The 23404-nt window shown below is 34.3% G+C and overlaps 1 protein-coding gene across 1 annotated transcript; it reads left to right on the forward strand.

Annotated features, from left to right (window-relative positions):
• The first annotated feature begins 3055 nt into the window (after nt 1-3055).
• Nucleotides 3056-4549, forward strand: LOC131856485 (GDSL esterase/lipase 6-like). The gene is made up of 5 exons (XM_059208277.1): nt 3056-3296; nt 3399-3517; nt 3633-3803; nt 3912-4170; nt 4275-4549. Exons 1-5 carry the CDS (start codon nt 3056-3058, stop codon nt 4547-4549), a joined length of 1065 nt encoding a protein of 354 aa, XP_059064260.1.
• Nucleotides 4550-23404: the final 18855 nt, after the last annotated feature.

The following is a 23404-nucleotide window of genomic DNA, read 5'->3' on the forward strand; positions in this document are numbered from 1 at the left end:
TGAGGAAGGTGCACATCATATTTGTGTGTACATATTGGATTGTGGAGCAACAGTGAGATAAGACTATGGTGTAAGTGTGTATAGATGTTGTGTGGACATGTGGAAACTATCTAAAGGTTCTTAGGATGGACAATATTGATGGTATGTTGTGTATTCAGAAGATCTATGACATTTTGTTTGGTTCAAAAAATGTATAACCATTTCTAGTGAGTGCTCTAGTGAATAGTATCTTTGTTAAGTGTTTTGTAGTTGTACTAGATATGTATTATATGGATGTGTGGATTGGAGAGGAATGGTTATGGAATATTAGTCTCTTAATATTTCAATCTTTAGATGCACATATGTTTTATTGTGAGAGCTAATTTTGTCTATGTTTGGGGATAATATAGTTATATGATGTTGTGGATGAATGCATTGCATTCCTCAACATGCTAGTACTATATAGTTGTTATCAATAATTGACTTATTCTCTCTGGCACATTATGTTTCTTCTATGGTGGTCCACAAGTCTTACTATTTTTTAGTCTGTATTAAAAATTTGAGTAAGATAGATTGGTCTCCTAGCAGTTATGTGTAGTGTAGTGTCAAATGTTTTTGGAGATAACTGGAAGGTGTGCCAATGTATTTTGAATCTTAACATATCTATTTTTCACTCCACATATGTTATATATCATTTTAGAATTGATGGTGCATACACATGCTACATTTTTATAGGTTGATCTAGTAGAGGATATTGAAGATCTAGTTGATATATAAAGGATAGATTAATTAAGTAATAAAGTTCAAAATACACATGGATATGCAATTATGATGAAATTTTAGGGTGATATGTGACATGTAAAGTTAATATGAAGTAATATATAGGTTTGGATGTGGTACAATGCAGTAATGAAGGTTGGATTAGATGAGTATAGTTAAGTTGGGAACTATTACCTACATATTAGTAGATGTCATTCTCTGGCAGTTCAATCTCTTATCTTTTTTGTATCGAAACATATATTTTATATCTTTCTGTAAAGAAGTGATCTTTAGTTGTGCAAGTCCTTTTTGTATCTTGCCCTAAGGTCATGCAGCTTAGTCTGGAAGTTCAGAGTAGTGAGCTCTCTAGACTATGGCCTAAATCTTTGTAAACAATTTTCTTGCATATATTTTTAGTGTGATTCTCATCGTGGTTTTTCCTAGTTTGGGTTTTCCATGTAAAAATCCTAGTTTTCTTTAGTAAGATCAATTTTTAGTATATGCTAGTTCACATCCCCCCTCGAGAAACATCCAATGGTGATCAACAATATCTTGGTTAATACAAGATCACCATGACAAACAATTGAAAGAAACTAAGCATGTACTACACTATTAGTAGGTTACTCATAGTAATGGTATTTAGTATACAATGGATACGGATATTTGACATGGTAAGATACATATTTCCAAATTAGGAAATAAATTCATTGGATATCAATTCTACTTTAAGGTATTTATTTTTACCTCCTTTCTAGTTAGATTGTTCCTTCCTATTTGATAATAAAAAGCAGCAACAGTGAACTCTTTTAATTTTTTGGTATTTAGTTTTTCTTTAAAAGTGAATAATTATATTTCCTAGTTTAGACTGTACTTATACATTTGATCATAGAGTCCAACTATTAATTAAATAATTTGAATCCATTATTTATGTCTGAAATAATTAGTTAATGCAATTCAAAGATAATTGTTTGCTAACTAGATACTAATCTTTAATTGATGACTATTCCCATATGAATATGGGATGCTTTCAATCAAAATACCTATAATCAAATATGATATTTTTTTTATAAAATATAATATTTCAAATTTACAAGTGAGACACACATTAATGTTTTCACCCTTAATTAAGAATCTATATAGTTAAAAAGAATCTTAAATGATATAGTTTTCTAAATCCTTAGCTAAATTTATGTTTTTAACATTACTCAATCTAGTTATATAGATTTACTTTTTACTATACCTTAGCTCATCTACATAAGGCAAACCATGTTGAAGCTATGTAGTAGTGCTGTGTTGTTGTTAGATTAATTCAAATTTTTACTTCTTATGGACTAAAATATAGAAGTTAGTCATAGCTTGATCTTTCTAATGGGAAACTTGTGAAACTATATAAATGATTTATGTTGACAAGATAATTCAATAATTGATTGTTATTCCTAGAGATCATCAATTGATGCAATTTAAAACTCTTGAGTTTGTACTTAACTAAAAATTTGATGATCATTTGAAAATTTCAAAATATTTTTTAAAAATATGATCATACTTATTGATCTAATGCCTCTTTATTTTGCTTTTTAAAAAAATAAAAAAAATAAAAGACCTGAGTAGCTATTAGTGAGCCCTTCTCTTCTTGTTTAATCTTTTCCTCTTAAAAATAAATAAACATACTTAGCTATCAATAATTCTTTTCTTTCTTGATGTACTCATTGTCTAAGTTGAATGCAGGCTAAGATTTATGTTCCGTGTTTTATTAGAAAATGGTTTATTTGTTCAAAAGTAGGTCCAATTTATAAGAGTTAAAAAATTCGAAGCTTTAATGACAAGTCTCATCTATTGCATAAGTTTTCTTAGGATTTGGTAGTTACTTGTCATGCTAAGTTCCGTGTTACCTTTGGGATGTTAAACCAGTGTCTTTTATATTTCTCCACACGCTACGCGCCGAGTTTTCTCACCTGAAAGGAATGATGGAGAGCCAGTCGCTGGGTTTAGTTCAAACAATATGCCAAGTCAGTAATTATATTCCATTTGGGCAGATGAATCATGTGATTCCTTGCCTCATTAGATGGGCAGAATAAAAATAGAATGATTTTGCCCACGACTACTGCATATCACGTCATTTGTTCTATTATAAAAAATATTCAACAATTTTTTCGTAAAATTCTTATCGTTTACTGTATTTGATTATTTGTTCATAGAGTTTTGCAAAAAGCCTACCAATATTAATCAGCAACCAGTCAAAGAATGCAATCCCTGGAAGGGAATAAATACTTGGAAATTCAGCAAGCTTTGTGGGTATAGTCGTTTTGTTAAGGTGAGAATGGAGAGCTCTGTGTTGGGTATATTAGTTGCGCTGTGGCTCATCACTTGCTTTGCAGCAGCCGAGAAAGAGAGTTTTGTGCCAGCCATGTATGTGTTCGGAGATTCATTAGCAGATGTAGGCAATAATAACTATATACCAGACTGTCAAGGGCGTGCAAACTACCCACCATATGGCATCTCTTTCTTCCCCTACCCAACTGGTCGTTTTACTAATGGCCGCACTGTTTTCGACTTCGTGGGTATAATTTCTTGATAGAGATTTATAAATCATCAAAAAATGAAAGAAACAAATTAGAACCTTTAATAACGTTTGTCATTGAATACATTTATTGTGGTTGCAGCTACTTACCTGGGGCTCCCTTTTGCCCCTCCTTATCTCCAACCAAAGGCGAATTTTACAAGTGGGATAAATTTTGCGTCAGGAGGCAGCGGTCTGCTCGATTCAACAGACGCCGGTCAGGTCTGTACTCTTTTCCTTTTCTTCAAAAAATTTGATGGTTTGTTATTGTAACTAATCTGCTACGATCTTGCAGAATATTATTAGTATGAACCAACAACTATTTTCATTCGAACAGTATTCCGAGAATCTAACTGGAGCTGCACAAGCTAATCTAGGGAACTCTTTATATGGCATAATAACTGGATCCAACGACATTCTTTTATACGTGACTAACAGTACTCTCGGAAACACTACTACAGAAGAGTTCATCACTCTGCTGCTTGCCAAATATGATGAATACATAAAAGTAAGTATCAAATAAATTATTCTACGTAATTTTGTCCATGGTAACCCAAAAAAATTCTAACGTTTCACAGAACAAGAATTAAATCATTATTACTATGTACATTGATAGAGGCTTTACGATTGCGGGGCAAGAAAATTCCTTGTATTGAACGTTCTGCCTGTGGGGTGTTCTCCTACGGAAAGACTTCTTGGAATCCAGACATACCATGGGGGATGCATCGAGCCCTTAACTAAAGTCATCGAGGCATATAACACTGCTTTCAACTCATTTGTCACTCAGCTTAATGAAAACCTCACTGAAGGGACCATTATCAAATTTAATGCTTATGATCTTTTAACGGACATGATCCAAAATGGTGAAGCCTATGGTAAGCTACTCTCTTTATGGAATTTCTTATGTCTATCAATTTTTTTTAATATGAATCGAACGATTTTGTCACTGAAATGAAAGTATGGAAAATTTTGGGTGCAGGATTTCGTGACACTACATCAGCATGCTGTGGAGCGGGAAAATTTGGTACAGAAATAAACTGTGGAAAGACTGATCCACCAGTTTTGTTTTGTAACGATACAAGCGCATATGTGTTCTGGGATGGAGCTCATGGCACTCAAAAGGTCTATAGCATTTTTTCAGAGCAGATTTGGAGCGGAAACTCTTCTGTTATCTATCCGTTTAATCTCTCTACTCTAGCCTTGGGGGAAACGAGTCTGAAAAGTCAAGAAGCACAAACTCTATTCGAATTGTAGTGACTATTATTTCTGCATTAGTTATTTATGAGTTTAAGTTCACACAGAATTTATGATTAAATATTTTTCCAAATATGGTTGGATTGATAACCATGGAAGCTTGGGCTCAGCTCTGAATTTTGTTTCGTATGCTCTTGCATATTATTGCATACGATGCATCCTATTTCTCCATTGCTTTTTGAATATCCTAACTATTTTTCCATCAAACTCTTTCTCTTTCTTATTTTCACATGCGTTTTTTGCTATCTTGTTGGTTGATGTTTGCATTAGTGGTCTCATCATTAATGGCTTGTTTTATCTGGGGTTCCAATAGATCTTTCCCGTTTTTATTTAAAGATGCTGTTTGAAGTGATGAATGCTTAATTTATAACCATGTTAATGCAGTAAATTTTCACATGCAAGCTATGCATGATATTGAATGAGTGTTTGCAAAAGAGGGAGGAACGATCCATTGTGATCATTAATTCACAAATCACTAAACTAATGTGTTGTATTTATGAATGCATCCACTAATTACGAATTTTTAAGATATTTTAAAAAAAAAAAAAAAATTGGATTCATAACCATAAGTAGCTAGAGGGAGATATGGAAGAAGTCTTAATAGCTAATGTTTTTATATTTGTTGTATTCAAAAGAGTGTTAGTTTTTAAAATATATTTGGAGGATCATATTTTTTCATCTTACTGATTTGTTTATTAAATTTTGGTATGTTGGATTTGACTCTTTGATAGAGCTTTCATCTCATCTTCTAGTTTAAAATTTTCTTCTTTGACTACTTACAGAATTTTAGAGGTCTGATATTCTTTACTTAATTGCAACGTTTCTTGTAAATCCTCTTGGGCATTGTCCATTAGACACTTGAGAGAAAGGAAACTACTTATTCAAGCATCTATGTAGAAATAGTTCTCAATAATTGTTAGATAGATTTAGGAGAAATTAGATTGAGAAATACAAGTTGGATCTAATAGCTAGATTGTGAAACTCTTCCTTTTTATTGTTTTCTCTTTCATGATTATGGACATTTTCAAAGGAATTATCCAAAATATGTTATCTAGGCACTTTCTTCAACAAGGCTTTTCTAAGGTGCTTAAAAGAGCAAATGAGAAAGGGAAAGCCCTAGCTATTTCTAACAAGCCTTTACTCCAATATTATTTTTTCCTAAGTGATGTTTTTAATTACATTAAGTAGGGTTTCGAAATGACCTATAACCGTTTATATTAAGAAGAGTAAATCACTAAGAAGAATAGGATAGAAAGTAAAATCTAGAAAGGATCATCAATGGAACAATCACAAATTAAAAGATCCAAAAAAGAAACGCAGGAAAGCAACTAAAAACCAACAAGTACAACTGGTTAGCAAAGAAAATAAAATGTCAACCAAATCATGGGGGTTTATAAATTTATTTTTTTTGGTTAGCCTTGTAACCAAGGTGCTTCACTCATAAATTTTTCTTTTTCAAACAAATTGAATCCCAAGAGACACCATTAGCAGTTGTAAGATCAAGCATATGATAGTCGTCCCTATTTTGTTTTTTCCATTCCTTTTTCTCCCTTATGCGAGAAGGAAATGGTTGAGCCTTTTCATCCAAACACCTTTTACTGTCCTTCAAAGCTATAGTAGAGTGCTACCTCGTAGTATTATGAGGGGATAGATGGATTTGTTCCTCCTTGTAAGGAGAAAATGATACTTTATTTCTAGAATGTATTTATTTCTTTCTCCCTTTAAACCATCTAGTTATCTTTGATAGTCTCACAAACGATAGAAGCATGACCCACTTTGCTGCAACAATTACAAACAATTGAAGAACTTCCAAAATCTATCTTATGAACCTTTTTACCAAACTTATAAGAGAGATTAATCCAAGTGAGACAAATTTTTATTTCTTCTCAAGAACATAAAATCTCCCATAAAGGAAACATTTCATTAAAATGATAAAAATATCAATATCTATAAAACCCCAAAAGGGTTGGCAATGCAAATGAGACACTTGTCACTCTAATATTCTAGAGGTATCCTTGGAAGATTAACACAATTAGGAAATGCAAAGTCATCTCAAGGGTTGAAAAAAGTAGACCATTTAGAAAGACTAAGGTCACTAAGACCTAGGAACTAGGGACCTTCACATAGGATCTTAGTACATTTCACAAACTCTAAAAAAGTGATAAGAAAATATTGGTTCTACATAGGAGTTATTTTAATTTGACCTACCAATTCACATAAATGAGAAATCATTTTCTAATAGTGTTTGTAAGAGGAGTATTATTCTAGAATCTTTCAATGAGAGACTTCTCCAACCAATTTCAAGAATAAAAAGGAGTAAAGAATGTCAAGAGTAGGAGAAGGAGCCCTAAGAGGAGAAGCAACAACATTTGGTTTAAACAAATTTCGAGAAGAAAAGTCCCTTAAAACCTCAACATCAAAATCTTAAAAGAACAATCTTGGATATTTTTATTTCTACACTAAACTAGGAGGTTTCCCTCAAGGATATTCAAAAGCCTTAGGAGAAACCTAAAAAATCATGGAATCATCCTCCTCAACTATACCTTTAAGGGAAAACTTTGGTCGATACTAAACCTTTCCATCAAAACTAACATCTTCACTATATCCACAATAGTGAAGATACTATTATCAGAAGCAAACATGGAGTGGTTTTTCAAACCAACCAGCACATCTAACCCTACTCCATTCACCACCAAAATAGTAGGAGAAATAGGGGAGGCATAGAACTAGCCTTAGGGCCAAAGGAGAACTATAAACTCCCTTGGAGGTACCCATCTCACACACCAAAGTGTCATTAGGCACCACATTTTCTCTTGGTAAAACTAAAGGTTTCAAAATAGAGGTCAACAAAGTATGGAACCTCTAAAGAAGTCCAATAGTGGAAGAGTGTGCTAGTAGAAGTGACAGGTACAATAATCCCAAATTGAGAGGCCTCCCCATCCAAATCATTCACCATGCCTTCAAAGTCATTGATCTATCTCTTCCTATTGTCATAGAAGTTGGTTCCAATGGTATTTCTACATGAGCTATTTTCAATGGCATCTCTTTCAGCCTACATATGAGCCAACATGTGGTTTCTTGACAATATGTCTAGAAGGATCTCATCATCTTTAGTAAAGTGGCATTCATCATCGTCTTCTTCAGATTCCTCTAAATCTTTATTCATACCAAAGCTTGAAGATCCACTAGAACCACCTCTAACTAAGGTGGTTAAGGTTTGTCTTATATCTCATGTCTCAACCATCACACTTGAGAAATTACGGCATGGATTATGTTTAATAATTGTTCCAATAAAGAAAGGACCCTTATTTTTTAAATGAAGGATCTTTTCAAAGAGGGATCAAGTAATAAAATTAATATTTTAGGAAATTTTAAAGATCCCAATTCTTTCTTGGGCATGAGATGAGGAGAAACATTTATCTATTAATTATGTTTTATTTTTAGTAACATTCAGTTCAAATATTTTTTAGTACTTTAGTCTTGAACACACCATAGTATTAAGAGGGGTAGGTGAATTAGTCTACACCTTTAAAATTAATTTCTTATAATTTTTTAAAATTAAAACACAATTAACTTATCTTTGTAATTATGAAAGATAAATCTACAGAGCACAAAATACACAAGAACACCAAATTTATGTTGACAACCCTAGAAGGGAAAAACCACTATGAGAATTAAACTCAAAATATGAATACTTGATTAATATATTTTAGGCTCAAGGCCAAGGAATCTCACAACACCTACTTGGACTTGAAAAATTAAGGTGCAAAACCTTAGGGAAAGATACAAGGGACTTGCATTGCTAAGATGCATAATACTAGGACAGGAGACAAAAATTGCATAAGCTGCTAAAGGACTCACTATATTCCTGTTGGTAAAGAGAAAGAATGAATTGACATTCAAACAAGATCTCCTAATTATAAAACTATCTTTGAACCACTAATTCAAGTGAACAATATCATGGCAAAGACATCTCACTTCATTCATTTTCCTAGAACACCATCAAACTAAAGATATGATCATCAAAGCTCATTACAAACCAAAATTTGCACATATGCTTCTTCACAAATGATTGCACATCATTCACATATAATTCACAACAATCCACTCCCAATTCAAATATCCATGTTTTCATTTATACAATATTATTCATTTAAACCCTTAAACAGGTTAGCCACAAACAAAATAGACATGGATTAAATAAAGTTGACCCCTCAAACTAAAAACACACAATGTGATTCACTCTAGGAGATAAAGGGGACCCAAATACATCATAGAAAATCTTCTTAAGTTGGTTCTAATGAACTTCACATGCTATAACATCCTCCAAAGTCTATATCAAACGTAAGAAGTAGAAAAACAATGGAGCACATTAACCAAACCACCCAAAAACATCATCCAATGCAAATACATAATTTGGATCATAATGATATTTGAGTAAATCTTTCTTCATATGTTAGATAATAATGTAGACTATGTGATGTAGAGGTAATTGACTCACACCTACTTGTAGCTACCTTGTCTTGGTATCTCCTGAAGGCTACACTAGAACCATCCAATTGCTCCCACACCCCCTTACCCTCCAGGGGTCTTTAGAGGCTTATTATGAACTTCTCCTAAGGTCTTTGAACTAGGACAAGCCCTTTGTTGTTAAGAGTTCCAAACTCCTCCTTAAGGAACCTTGACTATGTTAACTCTTACACCAAATGTTAGCAAGATAAGAGGGGGAGGGTGAATCATATAAACTTACATTTCAAAAAATTCATCAGATTCAACCTCGGTAGCCCTTCCTAGATATGACTATAAATCATTCAAACATATAAACATATAGATTTTGAAATATCAAAACACATATGACACTCGATTTAACGTGGAAACCCAAATAGGGAAAAACCACTGTGGGATTTTGGACCCACAAGAAAAATGTACTCTTCTAGAGTATGCTCTGTTAAAAGAAAATTTTGTTAAAGATACATGCACATTGCTCGATGTGATCCGGTTAAGGGATTTCCCTCAGATCTGTTAGGATCTTGCACTTTGTTAGAAGTAACCTTGTTAAAGTATTTCAAACACTCATTCAGAATGTCACCTTGTTAGAGGATTTACAAATAAGACTGTAAGGTCCACTCAGTTAAGAGATTTTCTATTACTTACAAAAACAAATAATAGTAATAAAGTATATCTGCAACTTTACATCTGAAATGCTAAAGCAGATTCTTTATATCCAAGATAATCTTTTCATAAGACTTATCTATCCTCCTACTGGGCTTCTCACTGTGTTCTTCAAACAAATCTTCAATCTTCTGTACTCGGTTGTCACCTATGTAACATTATTGTGCTTCTTTTGCTTGCATATTGTGCTCTTCATCTCCTCCATATTTATAAGCAATTCCTAACCGCTTAATCTCCTTAATTCTATTTCCCATGATTAATCTTAGTCATCAGTTCATCAAACTTGACTAGGTTCATTGTATCCTTTGAACTGAAAATGTTTTATCCTGTCTTAAAACTTGTATTCTGTCCTTGGTACTTGTGCTCTGTAATAACCTTTCAATCTATGTTGTAGATATGACTATATATTTTTCATAGCCATAGATCCTTAACAACTTCTTGCACGTCATTCTAATCTTCCATAAAACTACAGCTCATCATCAAACTTCATTAAATGATGTATATCATTCATTTAATGCATTCTGTTATTGCTCGATTGAAACTTGGTTAATACTGAACTTTACTTGGTAGATATTCTATCTCGGTTAGTTCTGTTTAGTACACTCGGTGACTGATAAACTTATCGTTTACCAACTAGCCCCCTGCTCGATAAAATAGAATAGTAGTATCAAAACATCATAATCTCATCATTGTCAAACTCGGTACTAGTTGCCCATTGAATAACTTATTACTCCCCCTTTATTCTTTCATTCTTTATGTGTCTTTTATCGACATCTTTATACTCATCAAAACATAATCTTTAAGATATGGCAACATTATACTGAATTAAAAAATCAATTGCTTGACATCAATGACATAATAATAATATCAAGATAGTGATCATTCTTAATCAATAATCTCAACAACCTTAATTTAGTGTAATGCCAACAATATCACCCTTTGGCATTGATGGCAATACCAACTTCCAATTTGATTTCGAACTGTGGTTGATCTTCACTTGTTATCCTTGAGCTGTAAAACTTGCTTGGAATCTTCTCCCTTTCAGTAGTCATGACTTTAGTAGCCTTCTCCCCCTTAGTTGGTTATCTACGCAGTAGTCTTCTCTGTAGTCTTCTTAGTATTCTTCTCCCCCTTTGACAACAATGCCAAAAGTAAGACTTATCAATGATTACTTCCACTGTGAAGTATGTTGCCAGCTGGTAAACATATACAATTATACCATCTCATTCGCGATCAGACCAGCTTGTCTTCATTCACAATTTCCTGCACAACTTTAGATAACATCCTAAAATGTGTAAATTAGCATCAACTCATAAAATTATATTCTATAAGGTTATAGAATTGACGCTTTCACCAAATCTTGTCAGTGAGTTCTAGATAGGGGTACAACCCCTAACTTACTTCTGAGATACTCAAAAGTGTCCTTTGGCAGAGGTTTTGTGAAAATATTTGCCAATTGTTCTTTTGTGCTAACATATTCCAGCACAAATTTCTTCTGTTGAACTTCTTCTTTAAGATAATGATACTTTATTGATATATGCTTTGTCTTAGAGTGCATTACCGGATTCTTTGAAATGTTAATAGCACTTTTATTATCACAAAATATAGTTACTGGTTCGGTAACTTTCTCATTTATACCTTACAACAATTGTTTGATCGATGCTATATTGGTACAATTCAATGCAGCAGCTACATATTCAGCTTCAGTTGTTGATTATGAAATGCATCCTTGTTTCTTGCTAAGCCAACTAACGATTCTTTCTCCCAAAAAGAAATCTCCACCACTTGTGCTTTTCCAGTCATCAATATTTCCTACCCAATCGGCATCAATATAGACTTTTAAGTCAAAACCATTCTTCTTTTCATATGGTAATCCATAATCTTCATTGCCTCTCAAGTATCTGAAAATTTGCTTGATTGCTGTCATATGGGTTTCTTTGGGATCTACTGAAAATCTTGCATCTATGCCTACTGCATGTGCTATATCTGGTCTGCTTTGAACTACATATTGCAGCTTTCCAATCATAAATCCATAAGGTATCTTATCTACAGATGCAGATTCATCATTCTTTGACAATTTACAATTAGTAGTCATAGGAGTACTTACAGGTTTAGAATCCTCCATTCCAAATTTCCTACATAAAGAGTCATTGCCACAAAAAATAATATCATCAACAAATATGGCTGAAATCAGTATTCCATTGTCCTCATTATTCTTCATATACATGTTGCTATTTTCACTGGTCCTCACAAATCCAATCCTGATTAAGTATGAGTGCAACTTTTCATACCATGCTCTAGGTGCTTGCTTTAGACCATATAAAGCTTTGTTTAATTTGCATACCTGATTTTTGTTCTTCTCTGCAATAAATCTTTCAAGTTGTTCAATATAAACTTCTTCTTCTAGTATACCATTCAAAAGTGCAGTTTTAACATTCATTTGATATACCTTGAATTTTTTGTAAGCAGCATATGCCAACAATGTTCTTACTCCTTCAAGTCTAGCCACAAGTACAAAAGTCTCCCCATAATCTATTCCTTCTTCTTGAGCATAACCTTTGCAAACTAGCCTTGCTTTATTCCAAATGACTTCACCATTTCCAGTTAACTTGTTTCTGAAAATCCACTTTGTACCGATTACATTTTTCTCTTTTGATCTTGGGACCAATGTCCATGTTTCATTTTTATTGATTTGTTCAATCTCTTCTATCATAGAATTCACCCAATCTTCATTGCTTAATGCTTCTTTTACTATTCTCAGTTCAAATTCAGATATCAGACATGTGTTCTGTCTCAGTTTGTTCCTTGTCATTACTAGATCATCCTTATCTCCTTTAATCTAACTTTATGTATGATTCCTTCTGACATATTTTGCTAATATAGGCTCAGTAGATTCTGTCAGTTCTGTAGGCTCTATCGATTTTGTAGGCTCTTCTTCATCACTCGATAAATGAATATTTTCTTCATTTGCTTGCTTGGTAAGACCTCTTGGTTGAACATATATGAACTCTTCATAGTCTTCTGGTTCTTTAGAGTTTCCCTCATCATTTCTTTCTACAAATTCATTAGTTTTCACATTTGCACTTTGCACAATTTTGTTAGATGATTTGATCAGACATTTAAATGCTTTACTCCTAGAGGAATAACCAAGAAATGTTCCTTCCTAACTCTTTTGATCAAATTTTCCATTTCTATCATCTTTGTGAACATAACATTTACTTCCAAATATTTTAAAGTAACTTACATTTGGTTTCCTGTCATACCAAATTTCATAAGGTGTCTTCATAGTTCCTTTCTTCAGTTGTACTCAGTTTAGGGCATAAACAACAGTGCTTATTGCTTCTCTCCAAAATGTTTGGGGTACTTTCTTTTCTATCATCAAAGTTCTAGCACAATCTATAATTGATCTATTTCTTCTCTCATCTATTCCATTTTTCTATGGTGTTCTTGGTACAAACATCTGTCTCTTTATACCATGATCATTGCAGAATAAGTTAAATTCATCTTAAATGAACTATCCTTCTCTATCAGATCTAAGACATTTCAACAGTCTTCCTATTTCTTTTTCAACTCTTGCCTTATACCATTTAAACATTTGAAAAGCTTCTGATTTATCTTTTAGAAACATAACTGACATCATCCTTGAGTAATCATCCACAAATAATATGAAGTATTTGTCACCATAATAACTTTGAACTTTCATAGGACCACAAAGATCAATATGTACAAGATCTAAAATTCCTTTAGACGTGTAAGACCTACTTGTAAAGCTTGATTTTTTCATCTTACCCATCTGGAATCCTCTGCACATAGCATTCATGGGTTTTTCCAAGTTCGGTAGACCTCTTACTCGGTGCATATTACTAAATTTGATCAAATTATCAAAATTTACATGACAAAACCTTTTATGCCATAACCAGGTATCTTCTATTTTTGTATACAGGCATTTGTTCCAAGTTGAGTCAAGGTGAAATGTGTTACCTCTTGTTTGAGTCCTGGTAGCAGCCAACTTTCCATATTTGTCATGAACTTTGACAATTCCTTTCTGAAATTCTATTCTGTATCCTGTATTGTTTAGCTATGGTACACTCAACAAATTGTATTTCAGACCTTCAACCCAATATACATCATCACATTTAGCATTGTCAAGAAGTGTGATAGATCCTTTACCTTTCACAGGACATGGTGCATCATTACCAAATCTTACGTAACCTCCATCATAGTCTTCTAATTTAACAAACTTATGTTTATCGCCTGTCATGTGATGTGAGCATCCACTATCTATGATCCAAGAATCATTATTATTCATGTGTGATATTAAGGATTTTTCCTCATGCCTTTCTTCATCTGATCCATCTTTGATAGCCACATAAACAACTTCCTTTGTATCAATTCCATCGGTTTATCATCATTGGATTCCTCATCAGCTACTAGGCATGTCTTTCTATCTCTCCTTCTGAAGTCTCGGTGTCCTCTATAATGGGTGTCTTTCTGTCTGTCATCTCGGTATTCTCTCTTTTCACTGGAATCTTTGTTAGGACAATTTTAAGCCATATGTCCAATCTTATCACAGTTAAAACATTTTAAAGGTAACTTTCTTTTATACTTACCTTTGCCTCTCGGTAACCTTCTGGCTAATAGTATTTCAAACTCTTCATGCTTTCTAATTTCCTCACATAGTTTATGTACATCCTCCATGGTTTTGTGAAATCTTTCACTTGCTCCACTGGGATCTCCTCCAACATACTTATATATTCTATCATTGTAATCATTAGATTCACTAAGATGAAAAGAACTTAAAGCATATTCAACTTTGTTAACTAAGGATCTACTGTTATCAAAATTACTCAACTCAAAAGCATGTAGCTTACTAATAGTAGCATCCAAAGAGACTGGCATGTTTGGTATAGAACTCAGTTCATTGATTGCAGAGACTCTAATAGCGTAAGCCAATAAAAGTGTTCTTAACAACTTACTTGTTACATCCTTTTCTTCAATAGATCCTCCTACTCCTTTGATTTGATTCATAGTTTCCTTTAACCTTGTAATATATTGGATTATGTTCTCACTTTCATTCATTCTCATGGATTCAATTTGTCCTCTTAGACTATCTACTTTTTCTCTTTGAACATGTTCATCTCCATCATAAATAGATATAAGTTTATCCCACATTGCTTTGGCATCATTACAACCTTCTAGATCATTAAACTCTGAGTCGGTCAATGCTGATGTTATCTCAATCATTGCTTGAGTATGTTCTTGCTTTGCTCTTATTTCTTCCATTGTCATCGGGTATGTGATAGGTGCAGTGTAATCATTTTCCAGATAATATGTTGCATATTCTCCAATTCCTGATAGATGCATCTTCATCATTTTTTGCAATGTAGAGAAACTTGACTTGCTCAACTTTGGTGCTTCCCTTCTATACATGTTTGGATCTTGCCTCAAGTTCCCTTAAACTTTTACTTCTGGAGTCCAATGCTCTGATACCAATTGTTAACTCTTACACCAAATGTTAGCAAGATGAGAGTGGGGGTGAATCATATAAACTTACTTTTAAAAAAATTCATCAGATTCAACCTCGGTAGCCCTTCTTAGATATGATTGTAAATCATTCAAACATACAAACATATAGACTTTGAAATATCAAAACACATATGACACTCGATTTAATGTGGAAACCCAAATAGGGAAAAAACATTGTGGGATTTCGGACCCACAAGAAAAATGTACTCTTCTAGAGTATGCTCTGTTAAAAGAAAATCCTGTTAAAGATACATGCACATTGCTAGATGTGACCCGGTTAAGGGATTTCCCTCAAATTTGTCAGGATCTTGCACTTTGTTAGAAGTGACCTTGTTAAAGGATTTCAAACACTCATTCAGAATATCACCTTGTCAGAGGATTTACAAATAAGACTGTTAGGTACACTTGGTTAAGAGATTTTTTGTTACTTACAAAAACAAATAACAGTAATAAAGTATATCTGCAACTTTACATCTGAAATGCTAAAGCAGATTCTTTATGTCCAAGATAATCTTTTCATAAGACTTATATATCCTCCTGCTGGGCTTCTCAATGTGTTCTTCAAATAAATCTTTAATCTTCTGTACTCGATTGTCACCTTTGTAACATTACTCTACTTCTATTTGCCTACATACTGTGTTCTTCATCTCCTCCATATTTATAAGCAATTCCTAACAGCTTAATCTCCTTAATCATATTTCCCATGATTAATCTTAGTCATCAGTTCATCAAACTTGACTAGGTTCATTGTATCCTTTGAACTAAAAACATTTTATCTTGTCTTCAAACTTGTACTCCTTCCTTGGTACTTATGCTCTGTAATAACCTTTCAATTTGTGTTGTAGATCTGACTATAGATTTTTCATAGCCTTAGATCCTTAACAAACTTCTTGCACGTCATTCCAATCTTCCATAAAACTCCAGTTCATCATCAACCTTCATTAAATGATGTATATCATTCATTTAATGCATTTTATTATTGCTCGGTTGAAACTCGGTTAATACTGAACTTTACTCAGTAGATATTCTATCTCGGTTAGTTTTGTTCAGTACACTTGAGGACTGATAAACTTATTGTTTACCGACTGGCTCCCTGCTTGGTAAAATAGAATAGTAGTATCAAAAAATCATAATCTCATCATTGTCAAACTCGGTACTAGTTGCCCATTGAATAAATTATTACTCCCCTTTATTCTTTCATTCTTTTTGTGTCTTTTACCGACATCTTTATACTCATCAAAACATAATCTTTAAGATATGGCAACATCATACTAAATTAAAAAATCAATTGCTTGACATCAATGAAAAAATAATAATATCAAGATAGTGATCATTCTTAATCAATAATCTCAACAACCTTAATTTAGTGTGATGCTCTGCAAAAAGGATTAGAAAATCTGTTTGATGGCAACACACACAAGACCACAAGAAACAAACGTTAGTGTTAGCAACAAAAGATTATCCTAAACAGGCATATCAAGAGAGATATTAAGCATGAAATAGAAAGCATATAAACATAGAATAAAATAGCTAATCAAGATGCTCATAGTTCCTCCTCCCTTGTTCCTCTCCTCTCCAAGTCCCAAATGAGTGTAGCTCTCAGCTTTTAGCACTAGCCATGGATGCCATATGGAGATTCAAGATGGTTGAATATGATAAGCAAATGCTATGCAAGTGTAGATAGTGATGCTATGAGAAAGCTCTATGCTAATGCCAGTATAACAACAATACTCTAATGCTTCTTTTTTTGCTTGAGGAGAAGGGTTCTATTTATAGAAGAAATGGGGAAATGAAGGGTTAAGATTGAATGGTTTAATCAAGGGCCAAGTTTGAAAGTTGGGGATCCATGTGCACAATTGGCACCAATAAAATGGTGACAACTGTCAACATAGGATTGGGTTGAGAGAAGAGGTTGGAGGCATTAAAGGCCTGAGAAGACCTCATGGTTATCTAGAGGCTAAGGGTCAAGTCCAAATTAAGATTACCCACTGGATTAAGAGTTAATCCAAGGATAAACCTTTGTGCAAATGTTTAAGAGATAATCATGGTCAAAGCATTAATGGCCTGATGAGACCTTTGGGTTGGGTAGAGGTTGAGTCAAAACAAATGTTTTAACCATGTGGGAGGGTTTGAGGTAACCATTAATGGTTATTGGAGACTTTGGGGATTAAGTGGTTGAAGGTTGAAAGCCTTCAATGGTTATCAAAGACTTTGAGGGTTAATTTGTTGAACACACAAAGCATTAATTGCTTTTCAAAGACTTTGGAGTCTTTGAGAAGTGACTCCAATTTTCTTAGGAATGTGACAATATTTAGGGGATGGATTAGGCTAATTAGGAAGGGTTTAGAAGAATCTAGAAGGGGTTTAGGCATACAAGTGGATTTTGTAGGAAAATGCAAGTGGGAGAAATTTTGGTATTTTCAATTAAAATAAAATCATTTATTTCAATTAAATGGTGTAAGTTGCATTTGGATAAATATTTAAATAAATATTAATTTATTTAAATGAGAAAAATGAAGATAAAGCATTAAAATACTTGAAGACTTTGAGGGAAACCATTAAAGGCTTGAAGACTTTAAGGAAAACCATTAAAGTCTTAAGAAGACTTTAAGGGAAGCCATCAAGTTTGAAGACTTTAAAGCCATCAAGTTTGAATACTTTAAGGGAAACCATTAAAGGTTTCAAGTGGGTGAGGATAAATAGGATTTTAAATAAATAATTTATTTAAAATAGTTGTGCAACTTGCTTTTGTAGGAAAATACAAGTGGGTGGAGGATAAAGGTGATTTAAATAAATTATTTATTTAAAATAATTGTGCAACTTGCATTTGTAGGAAAATGCAAGTGGGTAGAGGATAAAGGTGATTTAAATAAATGTTAATTTATTTAAATGTGAGAGGTGGGATTTTGGGGGATTTAAATAAATATTAATTTATTTAAATGTGAGAGAAGATTTAATTAAATAAATATGATTTATTTATTTAATTAATGGTCTGAATTTGGTTAAGTGAATTAAATCAAATAAATTGAATAATTTTTTTAATTAATAGGAGAAGAGGGTTAAGATGAATTAATTAAATATTAATTTAATTAATTAATAATTGATGGTTAAATAATCAAATAAATACTAAGTATTCATTTAATTAACTGGACAGATTTATGTGACTACATAGTGTAATGCCAATAGACTACTCACTTTCTCCACACTCAACCTATGATTTTAACCCCTCCACCACAGGATCTTGAACAGACACACACCCCTACACAAGGATAGATTATTTTGGACATGTGACCACCTCTGAAAATTCTCCAAGAATCCTAAACATTACCGATCTTTTGCTTTGTTAGTGAAATAGCACTTTAAACCAGTTAAGGAGACCTTGTAGCCTTTCCAAACTAGTTTTTCCTAGTTAACTCCTTATTCATCCAAACAAGCCTAGGAATTGTTTAAATTTCTAGATACCCTTTTTGGAGTTACCCACAATATCTTTGAACTAGATATGGGTTCTTCCTCTATTACACTTACCCTTATAGGCCAAAACAGACATAATTGCCCCTTTCTAGGCCTAAAAACAACCAATTGAACCAAAACCATCACCATTCACTTTTCCTTGGTGAAATGTGGATAGTATGTGTGTAGGGGAAAAAGTGACACTAAGCAAACATGCCCTAATCTCACTTTCAATCACACATTTGTGGAATACGAAAGAGCCTAGAGGTATCACACAATTGGCTACTTCTTTTTGTGGAAGAGAGAGCTACGAGATACCTATTAGGATTTCTATTCCTTTGCTGCAATTGAAAGATAAAATGATGCAAGTTCAATCCCTAACCCCAAAGTGCAAGTATGAACTAATAACAAGATTGCAGAATTGAACTTAAACAATGGAAAGTTGTAAAGACAAGGACAAGGAAAGAATGCAAATGCGTACCCGGTGTTAAAATCTGAGTGAAAATGTTCGGGATGGGGGCGCGGGCGCCACTGTCCTGATTCTGCCCTTGAAACTGCTCCGGAAACTGCTGTTTTGCACTCTGGAAAAAGCTGTCAAAAATGCTGAAAATGTTGTCTGTCAGGAGGACCAGGGCGCCCAGCGCCCCTATCCTAGCAGGACCAGGGCGCCCCACGCCCCTGTCCTGGTCTTTTGCTTTGAAACTTGGTGTGTTGTTTGGTCTCTGTCTGCTTCTTCCGGATCTGTAACTTGCGGCGTTGTCCGAATTCCGAAACCTACACTTATATCTGAAAAGGTGTGGTGGGTAGCTATATAGGGTTTTGCCTTAGTCAAACCCCCGCTTCAGTGATTTCCACCTCCATGAATAGCCAAGTTGTATTGTAAAATGTATTGTGTGTGCAGACCTAGTGTGTGTGCAAGGTCCTTAAATGCAAGAAAGCAAACTAGAGCAACCTAGAAAGTAAACCCTAATTGCTTGTAAATGATAATGTAAATGCTCTAAATCAAGATGCAAAGTGATCTAAAGCATGAATAAAGGATATATTGAAGCTTATGCAAAGACATGAAAACAACATGAAATCATACCCAACCCTCAAGGGAGGAGTACAAGCCAATCTTCAGTCGGTAATCTCCTATTGTTCTTCAATGTCTCCCAAGCCCTAAATGAATGAAATTGATGAATGCTTGATGGATGGATGTTGAATGTTATTGAAGTCTTCAAAGATCTGCTCTTTCGCTGCACAGAAGGTCCTCGAAAGCCAAAATTTTGATCCTTTCAAATGAAGAAAGAGAGCTCTTATATATGAAACCCTAGGTCTTAATTTCGACTTTTGGCCGACCTAGAGATTGAATATCCCGCCAATTTCTTGGGGTTAAGCTTTATTTTATGATTGGATCGCGCTCCTAAAATTTCGGGAAAAATGTCCGGGACCATGTGCACTCCGGGCGCCATGGTCCTCTCTGGGTGCCATGGTCCCGACAACTTTTCACCAAATTTTCAGGGCCGTCGGATATGATGATTTTAGAGAGAATTCCGAAGTTACAGGTGATTTTGAGATGTTTTGACCCCCGAAATCAAGCCCCCAAGTTCAAAATAGGACCTAATTAGGGTTTTTGATTAAATGATGTATAGGAGGAATAAAATGAAAAGGGCACACTTTAATGAAAGGGCCCAACTTTATGATGTGGGAGATGATAAAATAGAACCTTAGACCTAATTAATTTGATTAATTAAGTGCTAAAGGGGAAATGCAATGCAAAATACAAAATGCACCAAGGCGGGTGCTAAACTAGGTGTGAAATTGTACCACCCTAGAAAGTGCGTACAATTTACGACGCTACATTTAGCCCCCACTTTAGCGGTCATATGAACACTACGTGCATATGCAAGCTAAAGTACAGAAAAGTAAACATTATTTGAAAAAGGATATATCCATAAGTCTGTCGAACGAAGCCCCCAGCGGTATCTGCAGTACTCAGTTAAGAACCACAACCTACAAAACCACATGTTAGATCACAAAATCACCTAATGGTTACTAAGGAAGGTGATGAAAATTCGAGGGTAGCTATATGCCCCCCCCTGTTTCGGGTTGCTAATTTTAGTGAGTTGAAACAGGGTATCATGTTTACCACTTCGAATTGTTAAAGAATATTGATGACAAATGCTCACAAGAAGATTTAATATGAGATCAAAAACTAATGGAGAATCATTTGGTAAGAAAGAGGACTAAATCTCAATTCCAACACAACAAAGAGTGTGAGGATTTGAGAGTTCTCTAACACAAGATGAAGGATGTAAATGGAAACAAATTGCAAAGAGAAGAAAAGAAAGGAAAAAAGCATGAATACACACATTGGTGATCCATGAGAAGAATAGTGAGACAGAAGACATGGACTTCTCGCCCCTAGATCTTGTCTAGGTGATCCATGGGAAAAAGGACATGGAAAACTAGCCCCTAGAGTCTGTCTAGGTGATCCATGTAAGGGAGGAGAGTGAGAAAGTCCAGCCTTATGCCGCTAGTTCCACTCAACCTCGTGCATGTGTGTGTAAGGGAGGTTAGAAGCACCTCATAGGAGTCTATGCCCGAGTATGCTACAACCTGTATATGTATAGTACAAAAGCGTGACATCTCGCTCTAAGAGTCTGTGCTCTGGTTCCAAGAATAATCAGCTTGCATAAAAGAGAAATGGAGACATCTCGCTCTAAGAGTCTGTGCTCTAGTTCCGAGAATGACCCATTGCTCAAAAAGTGTAATGTTTATGTCATAAGTAAAGTAGAACAAGGATACCTACCTTCATCACAAAAGAAGATACCCCAAAAATGCAACAATGTCATAGATCCAAGCAAGAGAGTTTTACACTCTTTAATCCAGGATAAGATAGTTGAAAAGGGATATCTTGTAGTATGTGTAAAGAAGATCCTTAGAGGAGAAGAGATCTTTGTACAAAAGACACCTATCCCTGAGAGAAATTTTCTTAGACAAATATAACATCTTCTAGAATAAGACAAAGAGGAGAATAAGAATGCAATACTTCCTTCTTTTGCAAGGTGAAAGTGATTCTTAATGAAGGATGATGCTCTTTTTAACCCAATTGGGAGAGTGAATTCATTATAGATGTATTTTACCAAGTGCAAAAGAGGTTATAGTCAAGGACTTACACCTCTTGAACAAACAACAACAAATGCATACAAGGAATAACATCAAGTAATAAAGTTCACACCATCCACAAAATAGGAAAAAGTGGATCCTTAGATAAAAATAAGGAAAGATCATTGCCTCCCAAGGATAAGGACAATGAGAAGGACTTACACAATCTTCTAGGGAGAGATTTGGACATAAGCAAAAGAAGAGATGTATGAAATCCCTCTTGTCCCCATAGGAACAAGAGATAACATAGAAAAATTAGGCTATTATGTTGCTTCAAAAATATGATTGCACTTGAAATTGTACCATCATGAATGACAATGAGCCCCCAGTAAATGAGCTACCAATGTCACATAATGATGAGCAACATAATAGCCATTAATGTTATTTAAAGACATGATAGATTGAATGAGGTATTTGAATATGACATGCTAAATGCTCCACTATAAGTGAGATCAAAAACATGTATAAAAGGATAAAAATTGAAGAAGAAAAGTCATATGAAATCTTAGAAGAGGGATAAGTGTAATTTATTAGAGCCTTATCCTTAGAGGAAAGGACTTTATGATGAATAGGAGATAAAGATTCATAACTGGATTTAGAAATTTGAGGGGATTCATAAAGAGATTTGTTCATCACCAAGATTTCCTTATGAGGGGAATGAGAGTTGATAGAAGTAGAAGATGATTTAGTTGAAGTGAGATCATCATCACTACTAAATATAGCATTCACATTAAGAGATGGTCTTTTAGATGCTTTAGTGCGTTTGCAGGGATTATAGCCAAGTCCAAAGGCATAATTGTGAAAATTAGTCTCTAGAGGAACTTTTATCCCTTGTTCATGAGCACCACAACCTTTTCCATGATACCCATGCTTAGAAAAAATGCGAAAACCACGACCATAACGATCAGCCATTTCAGAAAGAGAAGGCGGTTTTTCATAAGACAAAGAATCAAACTCTTCAGAATTAGAAGTGTGAGGAGAAGAAGTTTGAGAAGTGGCCACAAAATTATTGCTCATAGGTTCAAGTAAGACTGATTGATTTTTAGTGTCTTCCTTCTTTTTAACTTTAAACTCTCTAGGAGGAATCCTATACTCACCTACAAAGGTAGGATTAAAGTCAAGAGATCCCCAATCATCTTCTGCGAGAACCTTCCCAGGATCAAAAGCCTTTTCATGCGTATATTCAAGTCAAGAAGGATCTTCTTCAGGAGCTTCAGACTCATCCAAAGAATTTTGATTATCAGAGGGTAAGGATTCATCCATAGGTATTTTGTTCAAAGAGTCATTACTAGAAGAGGAAGGCTTAGATGTTTGCAAACAAGCTTGGAGATTAGTGTCACCTATCAAGGTATATGTCTTATTGTTATAAATGAATTTAACTTGTCTATGCAATGTAGAGGGGACAGCTTGCATACTGTGAATCCAAGGTCTCCCTAATAACAAGTTGTATGTTAGATTTCCCGACATAACATGGATAGGAGTAGGCAAAGTAACGGGTCCCACTGTGACGGGTAAGGTGATAATACCTAATGAAGACTTAGCCACATTATCAAAGCCTCA

The sequence above is a fragment of the Cryptomeria japonica genome, chromosome 7, assembly GCF_030272615.1.
Source record: "Cryptomeria japonica chromosome 7, Sugi_1.0, whole genome shotgun sequence".
Classification (NCBI taxonomy): domain Eukaryota; kingdom Viridiplantae; phylum Streptophyta; class Pinopsida; order Cupressales; family Cupressaceae; genus Cryptomeria; species Cryptomeria japonica.

Excerpts from the sequence above, each read along its gene's own strand:
- LOC131856485 (XM_059208277.1), top strand. The coding sequence starts at position 3,056 with ATGGAGAGCTCTGTGTTGGGTATATTAGTTGCGCTGTGGCTCATCACT. Across the intron at positions 3,804-3,911 it reads AATATGATGAATACATAAAA|AGGCTTTACGATTGCGGGGC; the intron begins GTAAGTATCAAA and ends GTACATTGATAG. Across the intron at positions 4,171-4,274 it reads CCAAAATGGTGAAGCCTATG|GATTTCGTGACACTACATCA; the intron begins GTAAGCTACTCT and ends TTTTGGGTGCAG.